This window comes from Ruditapes philippinarum, unplaced genomic scaffold, assembly GCF_026571515.1.
Source record: "Ruditapes philippinarum isolate M1 unplaced genomic scaffold, ASM2657151v2 ctg13562_1_1_1_1, whole genome shotgun sequence".
Lineage (NCBI taxonomy): Eukaryota > Metazoa > Mollusca > Bivalvia > Venerida > Veneridae > Ruditapes > Ruditapes philippinarum.
In genome coordinates this window covers 11504-38064 of record NW_026865671.1, presented here as the reverse complement: position 1 = coordinate 38064, position 26561 = coordinate 11504, and the positions used below count along the sequence as shown (strand labels likewise).

The following is a 26561-nucleotide window of genomic DNA, read 5'->3' as shown; positions in this document are numbered from 1 at the left end:
CTAACTTTTACTGCACTGACAATTTTGTACTCTATTCACAAAGGCAAACACGTGGACTTTAGTCATGGTCTCAAAAACTATCTAAATATAGTAAAATAATATTGCATTTTTTTTCCTGGCGATATTCGTTAACTGCTTGACAATTATGTCCTCTCCTCTTTAACAAAATCTGGAATCGCTGTAATCGGTTATAATGATTATTTTGGTCGACTTTTGGAACAAGTGCCCGCTTATGTCTGAAATAATGCACAGATAGGTATCTGAGATATTTCTCCACCAGTAAAGCTTAAACGTCTCCGAGTGATCTCAACTGTGTTTGAAGTAAAATCAACAAAAAAACACAGGGAAGAAAGACCGTTATCAGACTATATACACAGTCATGCTCAACAGATAAGAGAACAAGTGAAATTTTATAATCATGTAAAAATAACTTGTTGAACAATTGACACTTTGTTCTGACTTTCAAGATGTCAAGGGGAACATTGGTGCTAGTGGTGTTTTTAACGGCACGTTTGTTAGGAATGACAGCTGCTTCTGATGACACTTATGAAGATCTTATTAAAAGATACACTTAGAGAAAAAGGTAAGACTATATTATATAGATGAACTTTCTATTTTGCCGTTTAATTTTGGAATCTTCTGTGATGCCAAAAAAAATGTGCGAGTCGACACACAAACAAATGTTCTTAGACTTTTCTTTTAAGTCGCGTCTATATTCACTTTAATGATAAAAAATATTGGACAAAATGTTGAATTATGATTTAATAATGTATTTTATTGTAAAGCATTTTGCATAAAATGATGTATTGACGAAAGCAGGTAAAATTATTTCTCTTCATATTTTAATCATTTGCAGGTACTTAAAGGTTCTGTAAAAAGAAGGGGCTAAAATCAAATCTAGTGCACTCAGTTACTGATATATTATCATAGTTACAACATCACAAAATAGAAATAACTTGTCAGAAGACTTTTCATTTTACTTTTACACATCAGGTTGACCAACGGCTCTCAATGAAAAAACTCTCATTTCAAAGGCAACTAACTCGACAAGTACAGATATTGGAATCTCGTGTTGCCGTGTTGATGCTGCAACAAACAAGGTTAAATAGGGAAAATAAATTGTTAGAGACACGTATCATTCAATTAGAGAGGCAAGTTATGAATAATGAAAGAACCATTGAAACACAACGAGCAGAGATCGAACGTTTACAGAATGACAACAAAAAACGTACGTTGAAAAAACAACTGACGATAAGGTATGGCAAGACCAACCATTGGAAAAACAAAACAGCACACGTGCAATAAAGAAATATTCTGGTAATAAATATTATGCATAATATGGAAGGGTAATTTGACAAATTATTGTTATCATTCTGATAGGTGAAGTTCTATTGTATGAAGATCATAAAAATTGTTTATTGTTTCACAATTGGTGACTTATCTGCCAAAGAAAACGATGCATGTATAACTGAATGTAGCTACCTCGGCCATCTGGGCCAACAACTTAATGCTTATTGTTCTCTCGATAATTCACAAATTTTAATATTTTTTCGGTGCAAAGTATGTTTAATTCACAGAGCATCTGTAACACATGTAAAGTGATTTGTAATTATTAGCTTAAAATTAGACTGATTAAAGCATTAATTTCAGATTTTAATAGATATGTTCACCACTATACGAAGCCGTGTCGCGCACATGAGTCAGGTCTCTAGTCTCTAGGTAAAAAAACAAGGTCATACTTAGATGTCATTGAAAAATGCTTGTCAAGAGCAAATAATCTACCTGCATAAAGGGACTTTAGAATAACTCGGCACAATTGTTCACTATTCTGAGGCGGACTGTCACGCGCTTATTAAGGTCTCTGCGGCAAAGATCAAGGTCACATATAGAGATCAAATTCCAGATAAAAATATGAAGATGTGTAGTGGTATTTATTGCTGGATTGTAACACAAATGATCATTACCATGACTATTGCTGTGGCACCACACAATGCAAAAAATAGGTTAATATATGCAAGGTCCAGATACCTTAAGATGATAAAATAATCATATTTTGTCTGCATATATCTCCTACATCCATGAAATTCTTTTATAATACTTTAGAAAAAAGTCACCAGCATAAAACGTTTTGCTCCACGCATCATCCAGGTATCTAGGTCAAGGTCAAGGTAACACTTAGAACTAATTTGAAAAACGATTGTCCGGAACACACAGCAAAACTTCTACATTGATAGGGGATTGTAATATACCTTGCCATAAATGTTGCCATTGTCAGTCGGAGTGTCTCTTAACACATGAAAATGCGTATAGGAACCATTGAGTCGTCATTTATTGATGGATTGTTACACAGATGGTAACTATAATGACCACAGGTGTGACACTAGTAATTTAGGTCAATATATTTGCAAGATTAAGGTCACTAAAGATAATTTAATACCCATATATTGTCTATAGCATATTTACTATCTGTATAGAGGGATTTCTATCTTACTTTACAGACTTTTTCATCGCCATGTGGCGTAGTGCCCGGCACATGAACCATGACTCTTGGCCAAAGGTCACACTTAGATCTATGTCACACTTCTTAAAAATGCTTTTAATAATTTACATGCATTTTAGGTGGGAGAATAAGAAGATCTTTTCCAGAGATTCCATTTGCATTTTCGGCTATTCTTGACCATAGTGTTGACCACGCTGGAATTGACCAGACTGTGATATTTAACAAGGTCCTTCTTAATGATGGGAATGCCTACAACAGCCATACTGGTACATAAACATTTAACTAGGAATAAAAATGATAATAAAGTAAAACAAAAAAACGTAGTAAGAGGAAAATTAATTATTTCTTAAATGTAAGGTCAAATGACATATATCCCTTTAGCTTTAGTCAGGAGGCATGGGAGAAATTACCTTTGTCACTTCTCAACCAAAGCTACCTACAATCGGAAAAAACAATCTAATTAAGTTTATTGATAGTCTTTATTAGAAATCGGCTATTGACTTGAAAATCTGTACATATCCTAAATGCAATTCTATGCTTTAATATGTTATGAAGCAAGTTACTGCAATTGGGGTTGAAACTAGAATTCAATAATAAATAGAGTCAAGGGAACATTATACTTAAAAAATTCAAAGGATCATAATAACCTTGTCAAGATCGGTGCAATTCGGTAATATACTGTACACTTAATTGGTTTGTTCTAATACAATAACTCTAAATATAGATAGAAATTATCCATGTTTAAAAAATCATGTTTAGGATACTATAGGTTGTTTTGTATTAGCTATATGATTCACTTACATATTTTCATGGTTTATTTTGTGATTAAATTTTCAGGTGTTTTGCAGTACCAAAGGAAGGTGTTTACATGTTTTACCTAGCGTTTGGTGCTGGTTATGAGCCCCATAAATTGTGGATGCACATTGTTGACGGCCAGGGGAAAGTTGCAGGTGTAGCAAGGACACGACGCTCAAGGCACAAATTTCGTTGTGCTACACTTACAAAAGGGATACTCAGTATGGGTAACAACATTTGTGTATGCCGATGTTAAGATCTATTGTTCTCGTGGTTTCACTTCATTCTCTGGAGTTTTGTTGTATGAATATTAAAAGAAATATAGGCACACATGATGAAAAAAAAATGAAAAAAAATATTGTTGATTTTGTTTGGCATTATAGACCCTAAGGCGGATTTCTTTTCGGGAGGTTTTCCGTTAGTTTCCGTAGTTTACGATTTACGCATTCATATTTAATGATGGTATAGCTGTAGAAACTTTGATCTTTAATTAATAAGTGGTAAGTACAACGGGTGGTAATCATGTAGCTAGTTGAATAAGTATTAACATTGAACAACTTATCATCTATATCTTCAGCAAACACGTGTAAACCAATGGGGAAAAAGTAAGTACAATATTAAATTTATCATATCTCATGAACAATATTTATAGCCTTTAATTTCTCGGACGTTTACGTCATGAAATCAGCGATATATCAAAAACATGAAATGTAGATATGTTAAAGGGAACACCAATGTTAGAATAAAAACTTGATATCAGAAATATCTGCCTTTAAATATAAGTGTCCAACTTTATTTGTCATCCAATGAAAACGCTGTATTTCTGTGCATTAATTTTGATAGAAGAACAAAAGTCGATACTATATCGAATTCGTCCATAGTCAACTTCTATTTTTCATAGTACTTCATAGAACCGCATAGTGACGTGATAAAGTGAATGATAACGAGGCCAAATAAAGCTTGACACTAAATATGTTAGTATTCATCCGTGCTGTTCACATTCTCCTGTCGCTATCGCTCCCGTCGAAGTTTCTAATTTCTGTAGAACAGCACGGATGAACACTAACATATACATAATATTTAACGAATAATAACAAAATTTAAATCGCTAAATCACCGATTTCTACAAATCAGTAGGCGCGGCCATGTTTGTGTATTGACCGTATAAAAACAGGTGCGCATGATGTCATTACCCCACATCTTTAGATTTATGATAAATATCTACCGGTAGGAAGTTAGCAGTAGCAGTGAGAAGTAGCAGTAGCAAATTTATAAAACGTGAAGTTTGCAGTAGCAGTAGCAAAATTATTAAACGTGAAGTTGGTAGTAGCAGTGGCTCAACAGTAGCAGTAGCAATATTATAAAACGTGAAGTTGGCAGTAGCAGTAGCTCAGCAGTAGCAAAATTATAAAAAGTGAAATTGGCATAAGCAGTAGCTCCGTAGTAGCAGTAGCAAAATTATAAAACGTAAAGTTAGCAGTAGCAGTAGCACAGCAGTAGCAGTAGCAAAATTATAAAACGTGAAGGTAGCAGTAGCAGTAGCTCAGCAGTAGCAAAATTATAAAACGTGAAGTTGGCAGTAGCAGTAGCTCAGGAGTAGCAGTAGCAAACTTATTAAAAATGAAATTGGCAGAAGCAGTGGCACAGCAGTAGCAGTAGCAAAATTATAAAACGTGAAAATGGCAGTACCAATAGCTCAGCAGTAGCAAAATAATAAAACCTGAAATTGGCAGGAGCAGTAGCTCCGCAGTAGCAGAATTATAAAACGTGACGTTAGCAGTAGCAGTAGCACAGCAGTAGCATGCAGTAGCAAAATTATAAAACGTGAAGGTAGCAGTAGCACAGCAGTAGCAGAAGCAAAATTATAAAACGTGAAGTTAGCAGTAGCAGTAGCTCAGTAGTAGCAGTAGCGAAATTTTAAAACGTGAAGTTGGCAGTAGCAGTAGCTTAGCAGTAGCAGTAGCATAATTTTAAAACGTGAAGTTGACAGAAGCAGTAGCTCAGGAGTAGCAGTAGCATAATTATAAAACGTGAAGTTGGCAATAACAGTAGTGCAGAAGTAGCAGTAGCAAAACTATAAACAAGAGCGATCAGTGATCACATGTGTCGCCTCATGATGGCCAATTTCATGTTGGGACAAGTTTTGTGACAAACGGACAGACAGACGGACAGTGCACAACTAGTCTTGGTACTGATCATTCCTGTAAAGTTTGGATAAAATTGCACCAGTAGTTTATGAGGAGTAGTCCGGACAAGCTTTTGTGTATCTGGCAACACACAGAAAAAAACACATTTTTATCAAAGGGCCATAACTCGGCCAAACATCATTCAACCGAAAAAACCCGTGCAATAGGTGCAAGGACTTGAGCTACAGATCAATCCTGTAAAGTTTCATTAAAATTGCATTAGTGGTATAAGAGAAGTAGTCCGGACACACTTTAAAAATAAAAATTATTAAAGGGCCAAAATTCATTGAATCGGAAAATGCTGACAAAATGTACAGCTAGACTTGGTACTGATCATTCCTGTAAAGTTTGGATGAAATTGCACCAGTAGTTTATGAGGAGTAGTCCGGACAAGTTTTGTGACGGATGGACAGACAGACAGACGGACAGACAGACGGACAGACAGACGACGGACAGACGACGGAGAAGTGACCCCTATATGTCGCCACTACTCCGTAAAGGCGACACAAAAATGAAGTTGGCAGAAGCAGTAGCTCAGGAGTAGGAGTAGCATAATTTTAAAACGTTAAGCTGGCAGTAACAGTAGTGCAGCAATAGCAAAATTTTTTAAAAAATGAAGTTGGCAGTGGCAGTAGCTCAGGAGTAGCAGTAGCCATTCTCTGCTAAAAACAATTTAGTGATGGACAGGAAAAAATATGTAATGTAACGTTGAAAATAAGAATGTTTTAACTGTGTTTTTCTTTGTTATATGCCCAGTTTTCAATTATCGCAAATCCAAATAAGGTATAAAATATCTCGATGTGCTGCCTTGTCCATGTTGTGTGTGTTCAAACATACCAGTTGTATTGATTAAATGTACACACGACACGCATTGCATTTTCCCGCTTATTTGTCTCAGGTGCCCGCGTTTGTGTCTGAAATAATGCATGGAAGGCACCTGATGTCTTCCTCCACCAGTAAAGCTGGAACGTCGCCATATGTCGGTGTGACGTAAAACCCAAACAAATCAACATTAAATCAAAATTTATTCGTCAGTTTTATAACATACAACAATAAAGGTAGAAACTAACTTGAGTGAAATAATTTATTCGGAAAACATCCGACTGGCATGAATATGTTGTAATCTTTCCTTCTATTTGCATTTCTTTTTTATATATATAAATATAATTAGCTATTTGCGCTAAATCTTCCTCTTTCGATTTAATGATACAAATAAGATGTTTTTTACATGCAATGTGTGCTTGTTACATACATTTTTAAGTTAAATGGAAAATGTCTTGGTTGCATGGAAATGTGTGTTCGTTAAAGCTTTTGTAGATTATTTAGAAACTGTCATGATTACTTGGAATAGATACATTTTTTTAGTAGATGATATGAATAATATATTTGAATTTGATTCGTCTTTAACGTACAGCCCAGCAGGACAGTAATAACATACTGATAAAACAACTTCAAACCATCCTCTGAATACCAATGCTCTGTAATGCGTCCTGCAACACAAAAGAAGTGACAATTATTGATGCTTCGTTTCACTTATCTAGTTTAATATTACCGCATTGGATTTAAAAAGAAATAGATGATAATCATCCCACGGGGTGTTATATTTCTTCGATAATCATTTTTTTAATAGTTTTAATATAATTTACATTGTCATTATTCGTTAAAACCTACATTTATATAATGACAGATAAGTAAATTATTCATGAATATCACATTGCAGTTTCACATTTTTTTTGCCTGATTTGCGATTGGATAAAATTTCAACCAATTACATGCAACGTTAAACAATTTATTCTACTTTACACACTTATTTCAATTTACTACGGTACATTAACAATAAACTACCTCGGTTCTTTTGGGTAAACTTGAAGTATAAGCGTTTTTGCCAATTTAAAAGAGTAAAACAAAATCTTTAAACCTTACCCGTATCATATTTTATTATTCACCACTGGTGATTTGAATTTAAAGCAATTACCGTGCAGACCTGTGCCAACAAATATAAATAGAACATGAGATATATCCAAAAGAGTGGATTCCTGGTCCAGTGGTGACGCGTTGGACGGATAATCCATGTTTCATCCCCGCTCCAAAAATAACAATACATGAACTTAAATCGAAGACCCGTGTATCGCTGCAATTTTCTGTACATAGCCCATGCACTGACCTGAATGATATTTGCCTATCGTGAAAATAGATAAAATTCTCTTAAAACATTTTAAACGTCTTTCTAAACAGTTCACAATGAAGATACGGTTTCACAGAAAACGTGTACATGTACTGCATTCTACAGTATGTTTATGACCTTTAGAATTATTTATCTCTTATATCCAGTTTTACTCGTTGTTTAACAGACATAAGTTTTTTTATTATTTATGTGAGCCGGTTCATTTATCTGATAAACCACGTTCGTGGACATTTTTAACTTCATTTTGTTTTAGCATTAACATTTATCTTTATTTATTTAATTTTAAACAAGTACCTGACCATGTGTGTTTACCTGACAAGTTTTATTGGTTCCCTACCAAGTTCGCCATAAAGTCCTGCCAAATTTGTTGAGCTAATTACAAGGGGAATTTTTGAAAAAAAATATGAGGGTATGTTATTTTTAAACATATCATAATCCTATATATTATTCTATGTCGCGGAAAAATAAATTTATGATTGTTGGCACCAATGCGTCAAGAGATCTTCGTTCGATTCAAATTTCTTAAGACACACGCGCGGGTAAAATGTAATATCACAGGTCGACATAACGAATTGTTTCATTATGCATATATATCATTTTAGACAGGAAAGGTCACAATAACATGAGAAAACGAGTAGAGGTCAGAGTCAGCAACTTTCGCTATTTTACTATTGTTTTCACTTCTTTTGAGGGCTCTTCCTTCTTTCAGATCTTCTTCAAAATAAATTGTTATGTAAAAACTTCTTAGATACATATATAACAATGCATAGCTATATACTCAGATATGCAATGTAAATTGAAACCTATTTCTGTGTTCACAAAAAAGCAATCCTTCAATTAGATATAGTTTTTGTCTGCTTCTACTCAGATACTATTCATTATAAAACTAAAGCACTTTAAATTTGATTCACTGAACTGACACATATAGATATTGAACTTTTAATGCAAGGTTGACTCAAATGTAACACTACAACAAGACAGGTTATGGTCAATGTTCAACCAAAACGTTTCTGTCTTGGAATAAAGCGAATAACCCGCTTTTTGTATCTAACATTCTTATTTTCCGTAAATTTATTTTCATATAAATAGCAAAAGTTTGTATTCATTGGTTTTTATGTTGATCATATGTAATTCGCTAAGAATTTATGAACATAGTTTATAAATTCTTTACTTTTCTTTTTACTTGCTAATCATTACAGTGTTTGGTTTAAATTACGCGTTATAATTTCATATAAAGACATTTTGTAACTTGATACCCGGTGTTAAAATTAATAGAAAAGCAGTAAGTTGTATAAAATTGCCTTATTGTGATCGTAGTACTGCTTTATGGCAAACGCGTTATTTTATTTGAAATTTTAAATGAAAACAAATAAATAGATTTTCTACTTTAACTAACTCATCTTGTTTTAACATAAATATGAACATTTACACTTTCTTGCTGCCGTTTTCGACAGTTTTTGTTCTTGTTGATAGGGTGCATTTACAGGTTATAAATGTAAATGGGGATTTAACAATTGTTGGATTATTCCAAGTGCACAAACCAGAAGGGGATTCATGCGGATTAGGCCTGAGCGCTTCCTCTGTGATGACGTCAGAGGCGATGAAATGGTACATTGAAGGATTAAACCAATATGGCAACCTTCCTTTTAAAATTGGTGGGCATGTTTTAAGAAGTTTAATTTACAAAACTTTTTTTTTCTTATACACCAAAAGTCTATCGTGACGAGACTTGTACTGTACACTAAGGTTAGAAAGAATAACTGTGTTAATTATGAAATGCCTTCATTTCACTCGCAATTTCGTACTGAACATCGTTGTATATTTATTTCATTGTACAATCCTTTTTTAATTCGCTTTAGTTCGCTTTTATTCATTATACAGTTGCTAATAATTTTGTTTTTGTTGTTGTTATTTTTATATATAAACAAAGGCAATAAAATGATATTCAATAATACTGGACCAAAGGGTATTTCACTGCAACAGACATGATTTACTTTTAATGAATGCGCGAATAATTCATTTTAGCTCTGTTAGTTATGTTTTTTTTTTAAATTTATTTTTTATATACTTTTGATGAGTTTTTTTTTGGTGGGGGGGGGGGGGGTGGGTGGTTGGTAGACGCTGTTTCTTTTTTCCATTGCCTATTTCGGTCATGTAAAAGAAAAACGGACACATTTTACTTAACCCTGTTTATTTTTTGTTATTTACTAGGCAAGCCTTGAAACTGTTTTTATGCCACCGCAATCTGCGATGCGGTGGCATATAGCGATTCACCTGTGTGTGTGTTTGTGTGTTTGTGCGTTTGTGTGTGTGTGAGTGTGTTATATAGATTATATGGTGAACTTAAAAAATCTTCTTGTGAAAAACTACTTATCCAATTGCAACCAAACTTGGCAGGATTCTTCCTTGGGTGAAGGGCTTCCAAAGTTGTTCAAAGAATTTCATTCCATGCAGAAATCTGGTTGCCATGGCAACCAAAAGGAATTATAAGAATAAATTTAAAAAATCTTCTTGTAAAGACCCAAAAGGCCTAGAGCTTAGATATTTTGCATAAGGCAATGTCTGGTAGACCTCTAACAAGATTGTTCAAATTATAGCCCTGGGGTCAAAATTGGCCCCGCCCCGGGGGTCATTGATTTTCACTATGTACATATAGTAAAAACTTTAAATACCTTCTTGTAAAAACCCAAAAGGCCTAGAGCTTAGATATTTTGCATAAGGCATCATCTGGTAGACCCTTATCAAGATTGTTCAAATTATAGCCCTTAGGTCAAAATCAGCCCCGCCCCGGAGTCATTGATTTTCGCTATATGTACATATAGTAAAAACTTAAAACTCCTTGTAAAGACCCAAAAGGCATAGAGCTTAGATATTTTGCATAAGGCATTGTCTGGTAGACCTCTACACAGATTGTTCAAATTATAGCCCTGGGGTCAAAATCGGCCCCGCCCCAGGGGTCATTGGTTTTCCTTATATGTTTCTAGTAAAAACTTAAAAAAATTCTTCTAGCAATTGACAAATGCTAGAGGTCAGATATTTTGCATGAAACATTGTGTTGTAAACCTCTAGCAAGATTGTTCAAATTATAGCCCTGGGGTCAAAATTGCCCCAGCCCTGGGGGTCATTGATTTCAATATATAAATATAGTAAAATTATTGTCTGAAGGTACAAGGCTTAGAGCTTTAATATTTGTTAAATAATATCATCTAAAGGTACTCTACCAAAGTTGTTCAAATTTTGCCTCTTGTGTCAAAATTAGCCCCGCCCCTGGGAGCCATAGGTTTATCTTATATGTGTATAGTTAAAACTTAAAAAATCATCTTCTCTAAATTTACGAAGTATAGAGTTAAGATATTTTGCATGAAACCTTGTGAAGTGAACCTCTAGCAAGATTGTTCAAATTATAGCCATGGGGTCAAAATTGGTTCCGCCCCGTGGGTCATTGATTTTCATTATGTACATATAGTGAAAAAAAAAAGTATATTTTTGTCTGAAGGTTCAAGGCATAGAGCTTTTTTTATATATAATATCATCTATAGGTCTTCTACCAAAGTTGTTCAAATGTCAAAAATTGGCCCTGCCCGGGGGGCAGTGATTCTCATTATGTACACGTATTAAAAACAGAAAATATTGAAATGTTTTCTGAATGGGAGAAAGCTATAGCTTAGATATTTGACTTGAAATGCTGTTTGATGGACCTGTATCAAGATTGTTATTAAACCCTTGGGTCAAAATTATGCCTTGTCCAAGGAGACAGTGACCTACGTTCTTGTCCTTTGATGTACAGCAATGACATTTTGACCATGTGCACAGTTTTAGTTGTAAAATTGAACTTTGACCTAGATTTTGATAATGTGACCTACTTTCTTGTCCTTTGATGTACAGCTATGAAATTTGAACCACGCGGTGGCATAAGCATTTTTTTCAAATGCAATCTTGTTTCTTAAATATAATTTGCTGATTTAAAAAAAAAAAAAATATTCATAAATTAAAAAATAGAAAGCTTGAAATAAATAAATTGATTAATTAACTGGTTAATTTATTTATTTATTTATTACGACAATAAAATATCGTTGTATTTTTTTGGTTTATATTCTTGCAAATATGGTTTCATATAATCAGCATAATATGTAATATATGATAAATTTCTAAAGAACGAGAAATACATGTATACATATTGTGTTATATGTCAAGTTTTGACCAGAATAACATTTTATTCTATTTGAATACTTGGATAATCTAAAATTTCAAAAATTATTATTGTCTTTTGTCTAATATCGACGGTTTGTTAAATCCAGCATTTTTAGAATTATAGTTATCTATGTACACACACATATATGTATATTGTAAATTTGTAAATATATGAGCCGCGTCATGACAAAACAAACATAGTGCGTTTGTGACTAGCATGGATCCAGAACAGCCTGCGCATCCGCGCAGTCTGATCAGGATCCATGCTGTTCGCTTACAAACCCTATAACAAGTAGAGAAACTGATAGCGAACAGCATGGATCCTGATCAGACTGCGCGGATGCGCAGGCTGGTCTGGATCCATGCTGGTAGCAAACGCATAATATTGGTTTTGTCATGACGCGGCTCATATGTAAATTACAGGCTTCGAAGGGCATGAAACATGTCGTCTGGTGAGCAAAGCGTCTGAGATTTCCATCAAACTGATGAACAAGGCACTTACCAATAAAACTATCCTAGGTAACTAGTCAAATTATGTATTATTTGGTTTTTTTTTAATATTCAAACTTAAGTAGTATTTCATGTATACATTTTTCATGCACGAAGGGTAACTTAGGTAGAACATTCGCCCTTGCGTTAGCTAGATACCCTCTTCTCACATCAGCTGCTATTTGTTTATTATATTGTTTATAGTGACAAGATATACTGATCACTAAATATGCTGTTTACAAAGAACAGCTCAGTATCAATATAAAGTACACACACACACACACACACATATATATATATATATATATATATATATATATATATATATATATATATATATATATATATATATATATATATATATATATATATATATATATATATATATATATATATATATAATAAATACAAGATAACACTTAATATATACATCAAAATCAATGTTATGCCAGTGGGCTTTTCCAAGCATTGTCAGAAACCGGAAGACGGACAAAACCCCACATGTCGAATCCCCACACCTCAAAATTTTATAAAGTGGACAAAACCCCACACCTAAATTTTATAGAATGGAGAAAACCCACACCTTCAATTTTACAGAGAGTCAGTCAGTCAGTCAGTCAGTCAGTCAATTTCAGTTTATTTATACTCGGCGCCGGAATAACCATATGTCCGAGAATTTAGCATCCTTGCCGGTCCACTAAGGTAGTCTCATCGGGAACGTCTTTGTCAAGCTGAATCTTCCTGGTACCCATTCTTCGTTTGTTGGTGGAAGAGGAGACGACAATACTGTCAAGGCATCATGTTCCTGACTGACAATAACAAAAAACGGCTCTCATTAGCGCCAACCCTCCAGAGTTAGTCACGACAGGTCAACCAATCACCTCTGGTACTTAAGATGACTTGACCTTGACCTGCCGTGTGCCTTCTCCGCGACGTGCACGCCTCTGGAGGGATTTGGAGAAGTTTACAGAGAGGACATAGCCCCACACTTTTATTATTTTTATATATGTATAGACCTGTGACTGACAATAAAATAAGTGGCATTGTTGACACTTTGAATAACTAATACTAATTAAGATTAATGAATGTTTACCCTTTGATTTTTATATAACAGTTTGTAATATTGAAATCTAATCCTTTGATTTTTATTTAACGGTTTGCAATATTTGTCTAGTCTGTTATCATTTAATCATATTGTATTGTTACTGATATATATTGAAATAAAATATAACATACCATTAATTATCGTGATCAAAGAAACTATGTAAAATAATTAAAGTAACTATATCAAACTTAAGTAAATATTCTGTTTTATTCTTTTCTAACAAGATCAAAATCAAATGAATTGTATGGTTTTATAACAAATAATTAGAAGGTGTGGGGTAATGTCCACTCTACAAAATTAAAGGTGTGGGGTTTTGTCCACTCTCTAAAATTTAGGGGTGGGGTTTTGTCCACTCTATAAAATTTTGAGGTGTGGGTTTTGACGTGTGGGGTTTTTTTTCCTACATTCTCAGAAACCAAATTATATTCCTGCAGCAGGATGTTATCAACAATACAAATCAAGGCTCTATATTAAGCAATAACTTCATCCTGTACATTTCAAACATAAACCTTCAAATATTTTGGTGTGATTCTTTAACGAAATGTCATTTCAGTTTTTATTAATGGATGTTTCAACGTCATATACCTGATTTTTGAAGCGTAACTAGTTATGTTATAATGTTTAAATTATTTTCATACGTCAGCAGATCGTAATTGTACACTATGAAATACACTACAGTCGCAGCCTTTAACTATAACTTAAAGCAACTATTTAAAGTGACTTTACATAGTATTTATATTTCTTAAAACGATGTCTTTTCACAAAAGTCACATCCAAGCAGAACGCTCCTTTTATTTCATTATACACGAGACTGCAAATATGTTCGTTTTTATTAATGAGTCGTGCCATAACAAAACCAACATAATGGGTTTGCGACCAGTATGGATCCAGACCAGCCTTTGCATTCGCGCAATCTGATCAGGATCCATGCTGTTCGCTTACCAACCCTATTACAAGTAGAGAAACTGATAGCGAACAGCATGGATCCTGATCTGGATCCATGATGATCGCAAACCCATTATGTTGGTTTTGTCATGACAAAAGTCGCATCCGAGGTATTTTTAAGCAGAACGCTCCTTTTCTTTCATTATACTGCGTGTTTGTAATATCAATTTAATGGCCAATCTTGCTGGTTTACTAAGAGGCTGCAAATATGTTTGTTTTTATTTCATTTAAATCAATTGAATCAGATGTACAGTATTATAAATTCTTCAAAATATATTTGACAGTTTACGCATAAACAGCAATTTACTATATTTACTACACCAGAATTCGCCTTAGGCCTCGTGTAACTCTACATTTTTTGATATATAACCTGATTAAATATGTTGAAAGGCCATATAGCATGTCAAAATCTATAAATAGGCCATATAATCTGTCTAAATCTGTTTATACGCCGTATAACATGTCAAAATCTGTTAATAGGCTATATAAACTGTAAAATATCTGTAAATAGGATGTATATCATGTCGAAATCTGTTAATAGGCCACATAACATGTCAAAATCTGTTTATGGAGACTAGTATATGTACACAGTGTAACCGCAATAAGCTAATGTTATTCGAGAAACATATTGAGTCAAAATAATGAATAGAAATCAACATATCATCGTTTGTAAACATATGTATATTGTATTTTATATTTTGAAAATGATCACAGTTACTAACCGTTTTGCTTCTTTTGTTGTCTGAAGGAGTTATTGGTCCTGAATTCAGTTCTGAAGCAGAAGCTATTTCACCCATTCTAAGCTCAGTTTCAAAGGAGAGTCGTTTAGTACAGGTGGGATTTTCAACTACCGCAGCACGGCTTGGGGATGCTGAAAAATATCCGAACTTTGTGCGAGTTGTTCCGAATGATGACGTACAAGTTGAGGTATGTTGTCACCATCGTCATCGTCATTATTATCACTATCACCATCATTATTATCATCATCATTATCATTATCATCATCATCACCATTATCATCATCATCATCATCATCAGTCTTCATTATCATTTCGTATTTACACATTTTTATTCTAGTTAAATTGTTCAGATAACGGTATACGACTAATAAAATGTCAATCATAAGATAAGCTAATGAAATGTCATTGGTGTATTGTCAGTATATTTAACCAATGCCACCACACTTTAAAATGTATAACAATAATAACGCATTCTGACTTGTACATCTTGCATTCTGACTTGTACATCTTGCATTCTGACTTGTACATCTTGCATTCTGACTTTTACCTGTTGCTTTGTTACATGCATATTATGCTTTCTGCAAGATGTACAAATCAGAATGCAAGATGTATAAGTTAGAAAGCACGATGTAATGTAAGAAAGCAAGATGTAATATTTGCGTTATTACCCTTCCATAATGTTAGGCCAAATTATTTCTATAAAGGAAGTATTCATTCATTCATTCATTCATTCATGTATTTATTCAATCAATCAATCAATCAATCAATCAATTAATAAATAAATAAATAAATTAATTAATTAATTAATTAATTAATTAATTAATTAATCATTCATTCATTTATTCATTTATTCAATCATCTATTCATATTTCTCTTAATTAATTAATTAATTTATTTATTTATTAATAAATTAATTAATTAATTAATTAATTAATTTATTCATTTATTTATTTATGTATTTATCATTTGTGGTAGTGTAAACCTTTATAATGACTTTATTTTTTGTGTTTTACAACAAGGCCCTTTTTGTAATTTTCTTTGTCAAAATAACATATCTACGGAATACTGATTGTTCTTGTTTTGAAAACCCGTTATATTTGATTGACAGGTTCAATCCGAAATGTATGGTATTATTTTACAGTGGAAACGCGATATCCCTTCGATAACATCGGCAAATATTGTAAATATATTTTATCAATGCTTAACGGGTGCCATCTAAATAAAATGTTTGGAATGGGTACTTATGTAGTATAAAATAAAATGGGGTAAATGTCAATATGTTAGATGAGATAATCATATTTATCTCAGATGAGATAATCATATTTATCTCTTAAAATAAGGTATCGTAATTCCGACTTATTTAAATGTTTTGTTTGTTTTTTTAGTTTCTTTAAGGTAGAAAAAGATTATGTTACCATTAAAGGTAATAAAGATAAACAGTGTTGACATGGTTGAAGACAAGTGTTGAAATATAATAAATATATATAATTGTTATAGAAGTTATGATAAATATTTATTTATAATGTACAAGAATGACATTGTGATAGAAAAACATAGAATGAGAATCATAATAAAAAACAATATTGATATTAAAAATGATTGAAAAATGAATATAAAAACATTATTTTTCAAAATGTGATAATATATATTAAATAATGTAAAGCTACAAATAGCAATTATTAAGAATACTCGTATTTAAGTTAAGAAAAGATTATTGTAACCAGATTATATTTTCAAAATGATAAAGGTGAAAGGGTTTATCATAGATAACTAGTTTGATGTTGTTGGTAGTTTTTATACAACTACACATTCATTGTTTAGTACATTGTATTCGATAATTTTATGTTGAGAACTAAAGAATATTAATTTATTTAAAATATTGATAAATTTTATGTCCGCAAAACGTTCAAGTTTTTTTACAGTTACATTGTCCCAACCACATTTATATTATTTATTTTCTTTATTATTCTCCATCTTCATTTCTTTTTATTCTTTAAGAACTGCTACAGATTCTTCACCTTTCGTATATATTATTTCACCCCATTTTGATTTTTTCTTCTCATTACCTTCCTACATCTGATATTCCATCTTCTTCTTTGTTCGCTTTCTTTTGCTTGAATTGTTTCTTCGCCCTTTTTTGCTCTTAATTTTCTTTCCATATCGGATTCCCCTTTTATTTTTATTCTCCTTGACATCACTTTCTTTCCGTTACTCTTTTCCGTTTTTGTTTTCCTTGATAAAACAACTTCAAACATTTGGTTCTGTCAATCAGAAAGATATCTGTCTGATACATAGAGGTAAAAACAATCATTCGAATATTGAGCGAATACCTTAAAGAAAGCACGGGGTTTATTTTTTCTGCCAATATAATATTAGACTATTAAAATAATAATTCTGTTTATTTTTTTCTTCTTTTCTTTTTTTTTTTCTTTCTTTTCTTTTTAAAAATTACATAGAGGATATTTGTTAAGTTCAGTGTAAGGTCGGAATATGTTTCACCGAGTGAGCACCAAAAGGTATATTTCACGAGTGGCGCAGCCACGAGTGAAATATGAACTTTTGGTGTTCACAAGGTGAAATATATTTCGATCTTACACTAAACTTAACAAATTTTCTTTTTATTATATGCAAAGAAACGTTTTTAAAAGACATTAAACCTAATACTGAATGAAAAGCGCGCCAAATAATAATACAACGTGACGTCATTTACGACGTCACGTCATTAAGTTGGTTCCCAGTACTGTGCACGCTGGTATTTCACTGAAACAACGTAAGGGGCTTAAATTCAAAACAGTGAAATTATCAAAGTGGTAATTTCACTGTTTCAAACAGTGAAATTACCAGTTTTATATCACTGATACATTTCTATAAACTACCTAAACGCATGTAATAAATATATTTATTTCAGTGGTTTGCCGTGACATTTCAACCTCTTGAAAGAAAAAAAAATGTTTAAATTCAAATCTGTCTAATTGTTTTGTTGTGTGTTTACCGCAAAAAAATAACAATCAAACTGGCTTGATTTAAATCTTCTGAAAGACCATTGGACCTTCAACTTAACAAATATAGCATTATGGTCCGTGTCTTTCCGTTGGTATTTTTTTCATTTTTCTACATTTTTGTGCATTTTACTCTTTTAAGCAACATAGAGTTCTTATTTCCTGCAGTTAAATATGACGAATTTCAAGTTTGTATGCACAAAAATAAATAAATAAATAAATAAATAAATAAATAAATAAATAAATAAATAAATAAATAAAAACAAAAAAAAAAACGGAATAAAAAACATCTTTATGCAAACAATATCAGTTCGCTATTTGCTCAAACAACAACAACAATGATAAAAAATATACTCAGCCGAAGTAATTCGATGCATATAGAAATGCTAGCAATGCTTGCACAACAATGACATAATAATTTCTTGTAGCTAAGAAAAAAATGCAAAATTGGAAATTGAATTATAAGCATATTGATATTGATGTCTCTTCAAAGTAGGACAGCTTCTCTTTTACAGTATTTATTCAAGTGTCCCTATTACTTCTTTTTACGTTTGACTTTATAAATTGTGTTATCATATTCATTTTTGACGGTATCATTAAAAGAATCACATATAAAATCTTGCAAATATAAATAAAAGGATAATGGATAGTATAAAGCCAACAAACTAACGTTTTATCTGGTGTTCATCTGTATATGAGTATACTAAATGTCATTTTAGATAGAAACAACAATTTAAGTTTAATCAAAACGGAATTTTAAAACGAAAGTTTATAAATGAGAACATTTTGTTGGTATAATAAAATCACGGATTTGCAATACATACAGAGGGAAATACTGTAAACACTGGATAAAAAACACTGAACATTCGGAAAAACAATTCGTAAGTAACCTTTCTTACGTTAAAATGCTTTTGTGACAATTCACAGAATAATCTCTGGTTAGATTTAGCAATGGCTATTAATCTTGAAAAAAGGAACACTATTAAATGTACATGTATATATGTTTATACCTAAATGAACATGTCACGTTTCATTTCCGACATCTACGCAATCGGAAGGCAATTATATTTTTAAAAAAATTTGAACAATATACAAATGTATATGTAAATTATAAACATTATATCAATTGGAAACATTAATGATTATTCAAAATAGTGGACACTTATTGAACAACATAAACTGAGGGTACCTGATAAGTTCGGATTTTTTGGTGCGTCTTTCTATTTAATGCGCATGAGTAAACTTACAGGATGATCAGGATCGTTGACTTTATTGGTGGTCTCGTTTTTTTTGCCAAAATGTATTTTAGAACTATTCTTAAAATTTTATTTTTATAATGACAAGAGCTACTAACTATTCATTTTCAAAATGGCCACTGAAATTCACAGATTTCAGTTTTTTTTTCATCTTTTGGCGTCATTATATATGTGTCATTTGAGATTTTAGTGCTAATGCATTATCTTTTGAAACACTCCCAGTGGGTCATTCGTGAGACTAACCGCTCAAAAATTTGTCTTTTAAATATGTGTAGGACAAGCTTTGATTGGAGCAAAATCTTCTAATCTTACAAATTTGAAATATGTTATCCATGTAGTACAGTTAAGGGGATAAAAACAACTTTAGAAATTAAATTTTCGATAATCTCCATAAACAAGCACAAACATCTTTCATGATAACAACTCAACGATTTCATTCATTTGTATATTTTATGCTATAAGTAGAATGCGAAGTTTGTATGCTGTCTAATGTATGGCTACACCTTTATGTTTGTATTTCAATATCGCCAATATTATATGAACGGAAGAAAGAAATGATCATGAGCTATGAATGTAAATTATCGATCATGACTTTCTTTTTTAAGAGGTATAGAAACCGGCTATCTAGATTGCCGGTTAAGTATGCTTATCAATACACTACATAACCCTGAGTGTCTCTATTTCAGATTTTTCTTTATAGATCTAATGCAGGTGTTCACGTATATTTTACAGGTGATGATCAAGACGATGAAATCTCTCGAATGGAACAGAATTGCCATCATCTATGTCAACGATACTTACGGTCGGGATGCTAGCAACAGTCTCATTTTGAGAGCAAACGAGGAGAGTATTTGTACATCTATGACTAGCGCTATCCCGGTAGAAACAAGTGGAGATTTTTTCAACTCCTTGATTAGCGACATTACAATAGGTACCAGAAATAGAGCAACAATAAATGGAATAGTTTACATTGGTTCAAGTTCATTTGCTCGTTCTATATTTATTGCCTTAGAAAATACGGGCTTTGCATCTCATCCTATTGTCATGTTGTCGGAAGGTATCAACATGGAGACAAGCGTGTTTCAGTATAATTCTGGGTCGACGCTTAAGTCGTCAAAAGGATCTCTAGTTCTTGCGCCTAATTATCAGGAAATCATTGAGTTCATGTCCCATTGGCGATCAATATTCACAAACAAAACGTATTTTGAAAAGGAAGTTATGACAAACCCATGGCTTATGGATTTATATTATGAAATCACAGAGTGTGAGAGAAGAAACTGTGAGTTTACGCCACTGACAGAGAGTGATTATGCCCAAGCGTTTGAAGCACAAATTTTATACGTGCAGTATGCCATTATTGCTGCTCATACACTTGTTAAGGGGACAAGAGAACTCCATGACAAATACTGCCCGTCTTCGGTATTCTGTGATGCTTTTAAAACGAATTTTCGTTCGGGCGATCTTCTAAATATCCTAAAAAATATTAACATAGACCTTGGAAAGGATTTTCAATGGAAGTAAGTTCTTTGTATAACTACAGGCATTTTTCTCTTTTAATATTTAGTAAAATATTTCATTGTATACAAATGAATTCGATATTACAATATATGAAGTAATCTGCTTCATAATAAGACAGACAATTTAAATATATGAATTGTGTGTGCAAAAGGTTATAGAGGTGCCAAAGGAAACATACGAAATGACTCGAAATTTAATTTTAACTAAATCAGTTATAAACAGTTATTAAAGATGCTCTCATTTAAGATGATCCCTGCATCCCTCTAATGATACATTTGCATTGCAGATTACCGTCATTATCAGACCGGAAGCTTCAACTAAACAGCACAGAAACTCTACACAAAGACCTTTCCTTATACGATGTTTTCAATTTCCGGAAGAATAATGAACTTTCTACCGAATTTGAGCTGATAAAGGTGGTATTACTTTAAAGATCTTCAACTAATCTACAATTATATTAATTACAATGTGATTATATTGTCCAGGCTTATTGATTGGTGGCTTATTGAGGTATTGATATTGTTCATTACGTCCGATGAAATCAAGATAAACGAATAATATAGAAAACAGTTTGTCGAATGTTTATATATGTGTTTCAGTAATTTTGATCAGTAAATGTAACTAAAATGGTTCTTTGTTCTGAAAGATTTGTTAAATAGATGGTTGAGTTATGTGAATTTGTTGCTATATTCACACTTATCAGCTAACCGTTGAAGTCAACTGTTTATGTAATATCGGTTTATCTTCCTCTGGAATTCTTTGGAAAACAATTCTAGATTCTTCATACTTGAATAAGTTTGTGCAAGATTGCCATTTTGACGTCAAAATGGGTTACTAAGGAACTAACACTTTCAATATTAATTTTCAAAATCCAGAAAGCTTCAATCACCGTTATTATGAAAACAGAATTGGAAAGACGATATTTACTTTTTTCATTTTATTTAAAATTCAAATTTTAATTTTTAATAATTTCATTTTGTGAGATGAGAAATATAATTGTTGTTATTTTGTTAAGGTCAGTGATCATTTAGATAACGACATAACCATAAACAAAGAGATGCTTAGAGACTACACGATCAGTGACGAGGAGCTAGTATGGCCAAATATACGAAAGGCACAGTGCATGGTTCGTACAAAGTGTGAAGAGTGCATCAATATTGAAGAGCTACGCGAAAGTATCATATTTGAGCCAGGTGATATATATGTTGTGGGTGTGATTGCAGTGTTTGATAGTGACAGCACCTCTGGAGATGGTTGTGGACAAATTCGTATCGTCAGTGGATACCAAACTGCTGAATCAATAAGATTTGCTGTGAAGAAAGTCAATACGAAAACCGGCGATTTTTCTGGCTTCTTTCCCGATTTAAAGATTGGTCTAATTGTTTTGAATTCGTGTAACGATCCAGTCATTATTCAAAGGAAGATTTTTAAACTTATTCATAATGGTGTACAAATGGCGGACGGATCTGTATTAGATCTAAGTGACAGAATATTAGGATTTATTGGAGACATAGGAAGCAGTATTAGCATTGCTGTGGCAGAATTGCTCTCAAGATTACGTTTTGTACAGTTAAGTTTTGCTTCTACAAGTCCCTTTCTCAGTGACAGATCTAAATATCCATATTTTATGAGAGTTGTTACTCCAGATGATGCCCAAGCAAGAGCTATAATTGAAATTATTCAAAAGCTTGAGTCTAACTATGTTCAGATTGTTTATAGCACTGGCGCATACGGTGAAGCAGGGAAGGATAAAATTAAAGAGGAGGCGTTTAAAAGCAAAATTTGTGTAGTTCAGGAAATTGCTGTTGACGAAACTGATAGTGGATTTGGAATATTTGAAAAGTTGCGGTTGTACACTCACGCACGTATTGTCATTATATTTCTGCGGTCCCATCGTGTAATTCCTGTGCTGTCAGCCTTGACTGCTCAGATTAATACAAGAGGAGAATTCATGTTTATTGGTTCTGAAGCATGGGCCCGGAAACGGGATCCTTTGAAAACGGACAGTAAACAAAATCTTCTAGGTTCTTTTACGCTTTCTCTTGAAATGTATGAGGACAATGAGTTGCGCACGCATATTTATAATCTCACTCCAAAGCCATTTAATCAGAATCCCTGGTCAACATTGTATCTACAAGAGAAAAGAAATTGCTACTTTGATCTAAGTTTTGACAAGACAAAGAATAAGATGTGTTCTTTAAAAGATGACAACAACTTTGGTAGCGACTTTACGTTGGATTCTTGGGCTACTGCCGCCTATGTTGCAACGAAGTCTCTTCTAATTGGCGGCAATAATTTTCTCAGATACAAGTGTGGCAAAAGCACGAATGTTCTTTGCGGGGAATTCACCGAAGATACAAAGGGTAAATGTTTTAAAGGGCATGAAGCTTTTTTGCATTAAAAATAAATTTAAACTTAAAAAGAATGAATCGTCACAAAAGTTGCCTTTCTGTTCATCTTGCTTTCAGTTGTTTTGAATTTTGTATTTGTGTGTGGGTGGGTGGGTGTGTGTGTAAAAAAATGAAACAGATTTGCCATACTTTTATAAGAAAAGGTCCCAGTTATACGCATGCTATCGAGATGTTTTAGTATATAAATTATATCAAAAGGGCAAAAGGGTACGTTAAATCCTACCTCTTGCGCCATCATGCATTTATAGGTTTCTTTTTAAGAAACGAAATATCGTCATGGGAATATTGGGCCTAATGGAGGTACATTCTTGAGACCTAATTTTAGAACGATTGCACAAAGACTTCAGAACCAGTATGTTTGACTTGTTGACTTGCCATTTAAAGGTACGTTCTATAATTTAATCTCGGCATTGATTTTATTTCATATCAACTGATGTTAGAAGAAATCTTTTACAATAAATGCCTTTTTTATGATGCCAGGTTTTGTTGAAGCAATTAAGGGTACGAAGCTTGATCTGGATGGATCAGGAAACAAGATAAAAGTTTTCAGTGACAACGGCAATGGTAATATTGGTTACAGAATTTACAACATTCAAAAAGACGATGACCCACAAATTTTGATTTACACTGAGGTATTTTAAATCTTGAGATATATTGACTCGTATTCTTAGGTATTTATTTTGATGTGAAATCAGGCGCAGTCTGTTAAGACAACTTAATTAGTTTGCAAATTAAATGTTGAACGTATTGTCGAGTTCAGTAAATAAAATTAAAGAATGCAGTGCTATTCGTTGTACAAGTATGTCCATGAAGGGCTCTTTGATTCCGTCACAACCAAAAATTTATATTCAATATAATACATATGCCGTTTCTCCTACTGATTTAATAATTAAACATACCCCAGTTAAGTATGTATACATTGTGAATACATGGTATGTCATTCTTAGGTCGGGCGTTATCCATTGGAAGGGACGTTTACGTTTGAGAAAGATCTGATTGTGAATCCAAGTGGTAACCAGATTGAATCAACATGTCCAAGCGAGCCGGCGTGCAGTGGATGCTTCAAGTCTGACAAAAGTCCAATTAAACACACAGGAAAAAAAGAGTATGTAACATATGTAACATATGCGTGTTATACGTTTTTATTTCATTTATTGATAAATTACAGTTTGTAAATAGCTAGACATTTGTGAAACGACGAGTCAAACCATTCCGGTCTGCAAAAGACATGGCTCTTATATACTTTGTATGCTCTTATATACTTTAAATTTAAATCAGTTTCTCATATTTTGTTTTATCACAAAAGAATATCAAACAATCCGTATACCATCGCAAACAGAAAAAACAAACATCGGTTGTTGAAAGTATGTTTTAAGAAAATATATTAAACTTTGACGTATGTTGTGTTTTAGGTCGTTGAATGTTGGAATGATAGTTCTTGGTGTGTTTCTTGCAATCGCATTAATAGCTGTTGTCGTATTGGTGATACGTTTGGTGAAACTGAGGGAAACACGAAAACGAGGTATTTTTTCTTTATGTTTGTTTGCTTGAAGACGATGACCGTCTAGTGTTTTTTTAAAATATTTTTTTTTTACAAAAAAGCCCTTTTCCAATGTCCGATTTAAGTTTTTTTCCTTAATTTGGCCCCTTCTTTAATTTATGGTGCCCAATTTGTGCTTTTAAAGCAATAAATTTTCTTTTATTACATCGGGGGAGCTACTTAGATATAAATTACCTTAATATTCACCATATACTATTCAATTAATGTTAATGTTATTGAAACTCTGATCAGAGCTTTTAAACCGTTCATTCCTGAAATTTCAGCCAGTGAAATATACCTAACGCCAACGAGCCCAAACGGTGAACACAATTTGAAGAGAGAAGAAGCAATCGGAAGTGAAGAGTTTGCCACCATTCCGGTCTGCTCCCCGAATTCTTCAAGGACAGCACCACCAGATATCCAAACAACTGATACATAATATTTTACTACTGTGTACTTTTTGTACAAATTTTATGATGTTAGAACTAAATATTTGATACTGTTTCGAGGGCCGGGTGTAGTAGTGTTATCAGAATGGTGTAGGGTAGGGAATTACATTCTATGAATGTTTTCGCACTTGGTGATGCTATAACATTTTATTTGTTATTCGGCTTTGATAGTGTAAAACTGCAGTATTTGATAAGTGGTAATAATTATGAAACACAATAAATTATTATCTAACATATTTGAAATCAGTATGTATCTATTTAATATTCAATTTACATGTTATAGCGCAGATATACAGTGTTGATAGAATATCGGTGTACGACATAACGTCGAAAAATATTTTAAAGAATACGACAATTAAAAGAATGGACAAATGGTAGAATACAATAATTTACAGAATATACATTTGATAGAAAAGAATATCATGTCGAATTTTGTGTATCTTTTCACAAGAACTTGTAAAAATGCTTGGTACGCGGGTCATTCCATAAGTTCTGATAATGGCCTTATTTTAAGAAAATTATAGTGATTCACACCTACCGTATCTATATTCCTTTAAAGTAACTTACCCTTACAAGCGCTTTCCATCTGTTCGGAAGATCGGCAATTCCGGTTGCTAGGCAGCCGCATGTGATACTTTGAAGCTCCGTGGCCACGGCAACTGTCTCTCTAAGTCATTAAATCTCACACCCCTGAGTGGCATTTTGAGTTTAGGAAAAAAGTCATTGTCACAGGTACTCATGTCTCGCGAAAAAGGGGAGATGGGGCAACACTTCCCAGTTAATATTATTCAATTTTTGACGTCACTTGGTGTAATTTATGCGGAGTTGCGTTGTCATGAATATTTTCCTGATCTTAATTTTGGTCTTAATTTCTCTTTTAAAAATGTTTCATAATACTGTATGTCCAATCCGACGCCAATGAACCGCCATTATCATAGGCTACAATTACGAGCTGTTTCAGGTTCCATTGTTCTCGTCGAAATTGTTCAGGCATTGACGACCCTTACATGTGCCATTCGGAGGACTGTGACTTTAATTCGGGCTCATAGCTACGAAGTCATTTCTCATCGTTTGCACAAATGCGGTCGCCTACATTTTCATCTGTTTAAGTGATTTTCTGCAATCACTAACCGGTCCGTCGTTTAGTCCCGCGTGAAATGATATGGCACCAATCTTGCAGAAACTCGGTGCATTCGCAAATGACGAGTCCGAATTGTATGAATTTACCAAACAGAAATACCAAGACTTTCAG

General features: G+C 33.0%; 1 protein-coding gene and 1 long non-coding RNA gene across 2 annotated transcripts; both read left to right on the top strand.

Annotated features, from left to right (window-relative positions):
• Positions 1-393: 393 nt before the first annotated feature.
• LOC132729958 (uncharacterized) lies at positions 394-2762 on the top strand. The gene is made up of 3 exons (XR_009625698.1): positions 394-583; positions 994-1317; positions 2620-2762. It is a non-coding gene; the product is annotated as an uncharacterized LOC132729958 (long non-coding RNA).
• Positions 2763-8912: 6150 nt separating this feature from the next.
• LOC132729957 (uncharacterized) lies at positions 8913-25732 on the top strand. The gene is made up of 10 exons (XM_060715797.1): positions 8913-9321; positions 12281-12376; positions 15145-15323; positions 20124-20908; positions 21196-21325; positions 21925-23272; positions 23801-23952; positions 24268-24425; positions 24733-24842; positions 25145-25732. Exons 1-10 carry the CDS (start codon positions 9084-9086, stop codon positions 25297-25299), a joined length of 3351 nt encoding a protein of 1116 aa, XP_060571780.1. The 5' UTR covers positions 8913-9083; the 3' UTR covers positions 25300-25732.
• The last annotated feature ends 829 nt before the right edge of the window (positions 25733-26561 follow it).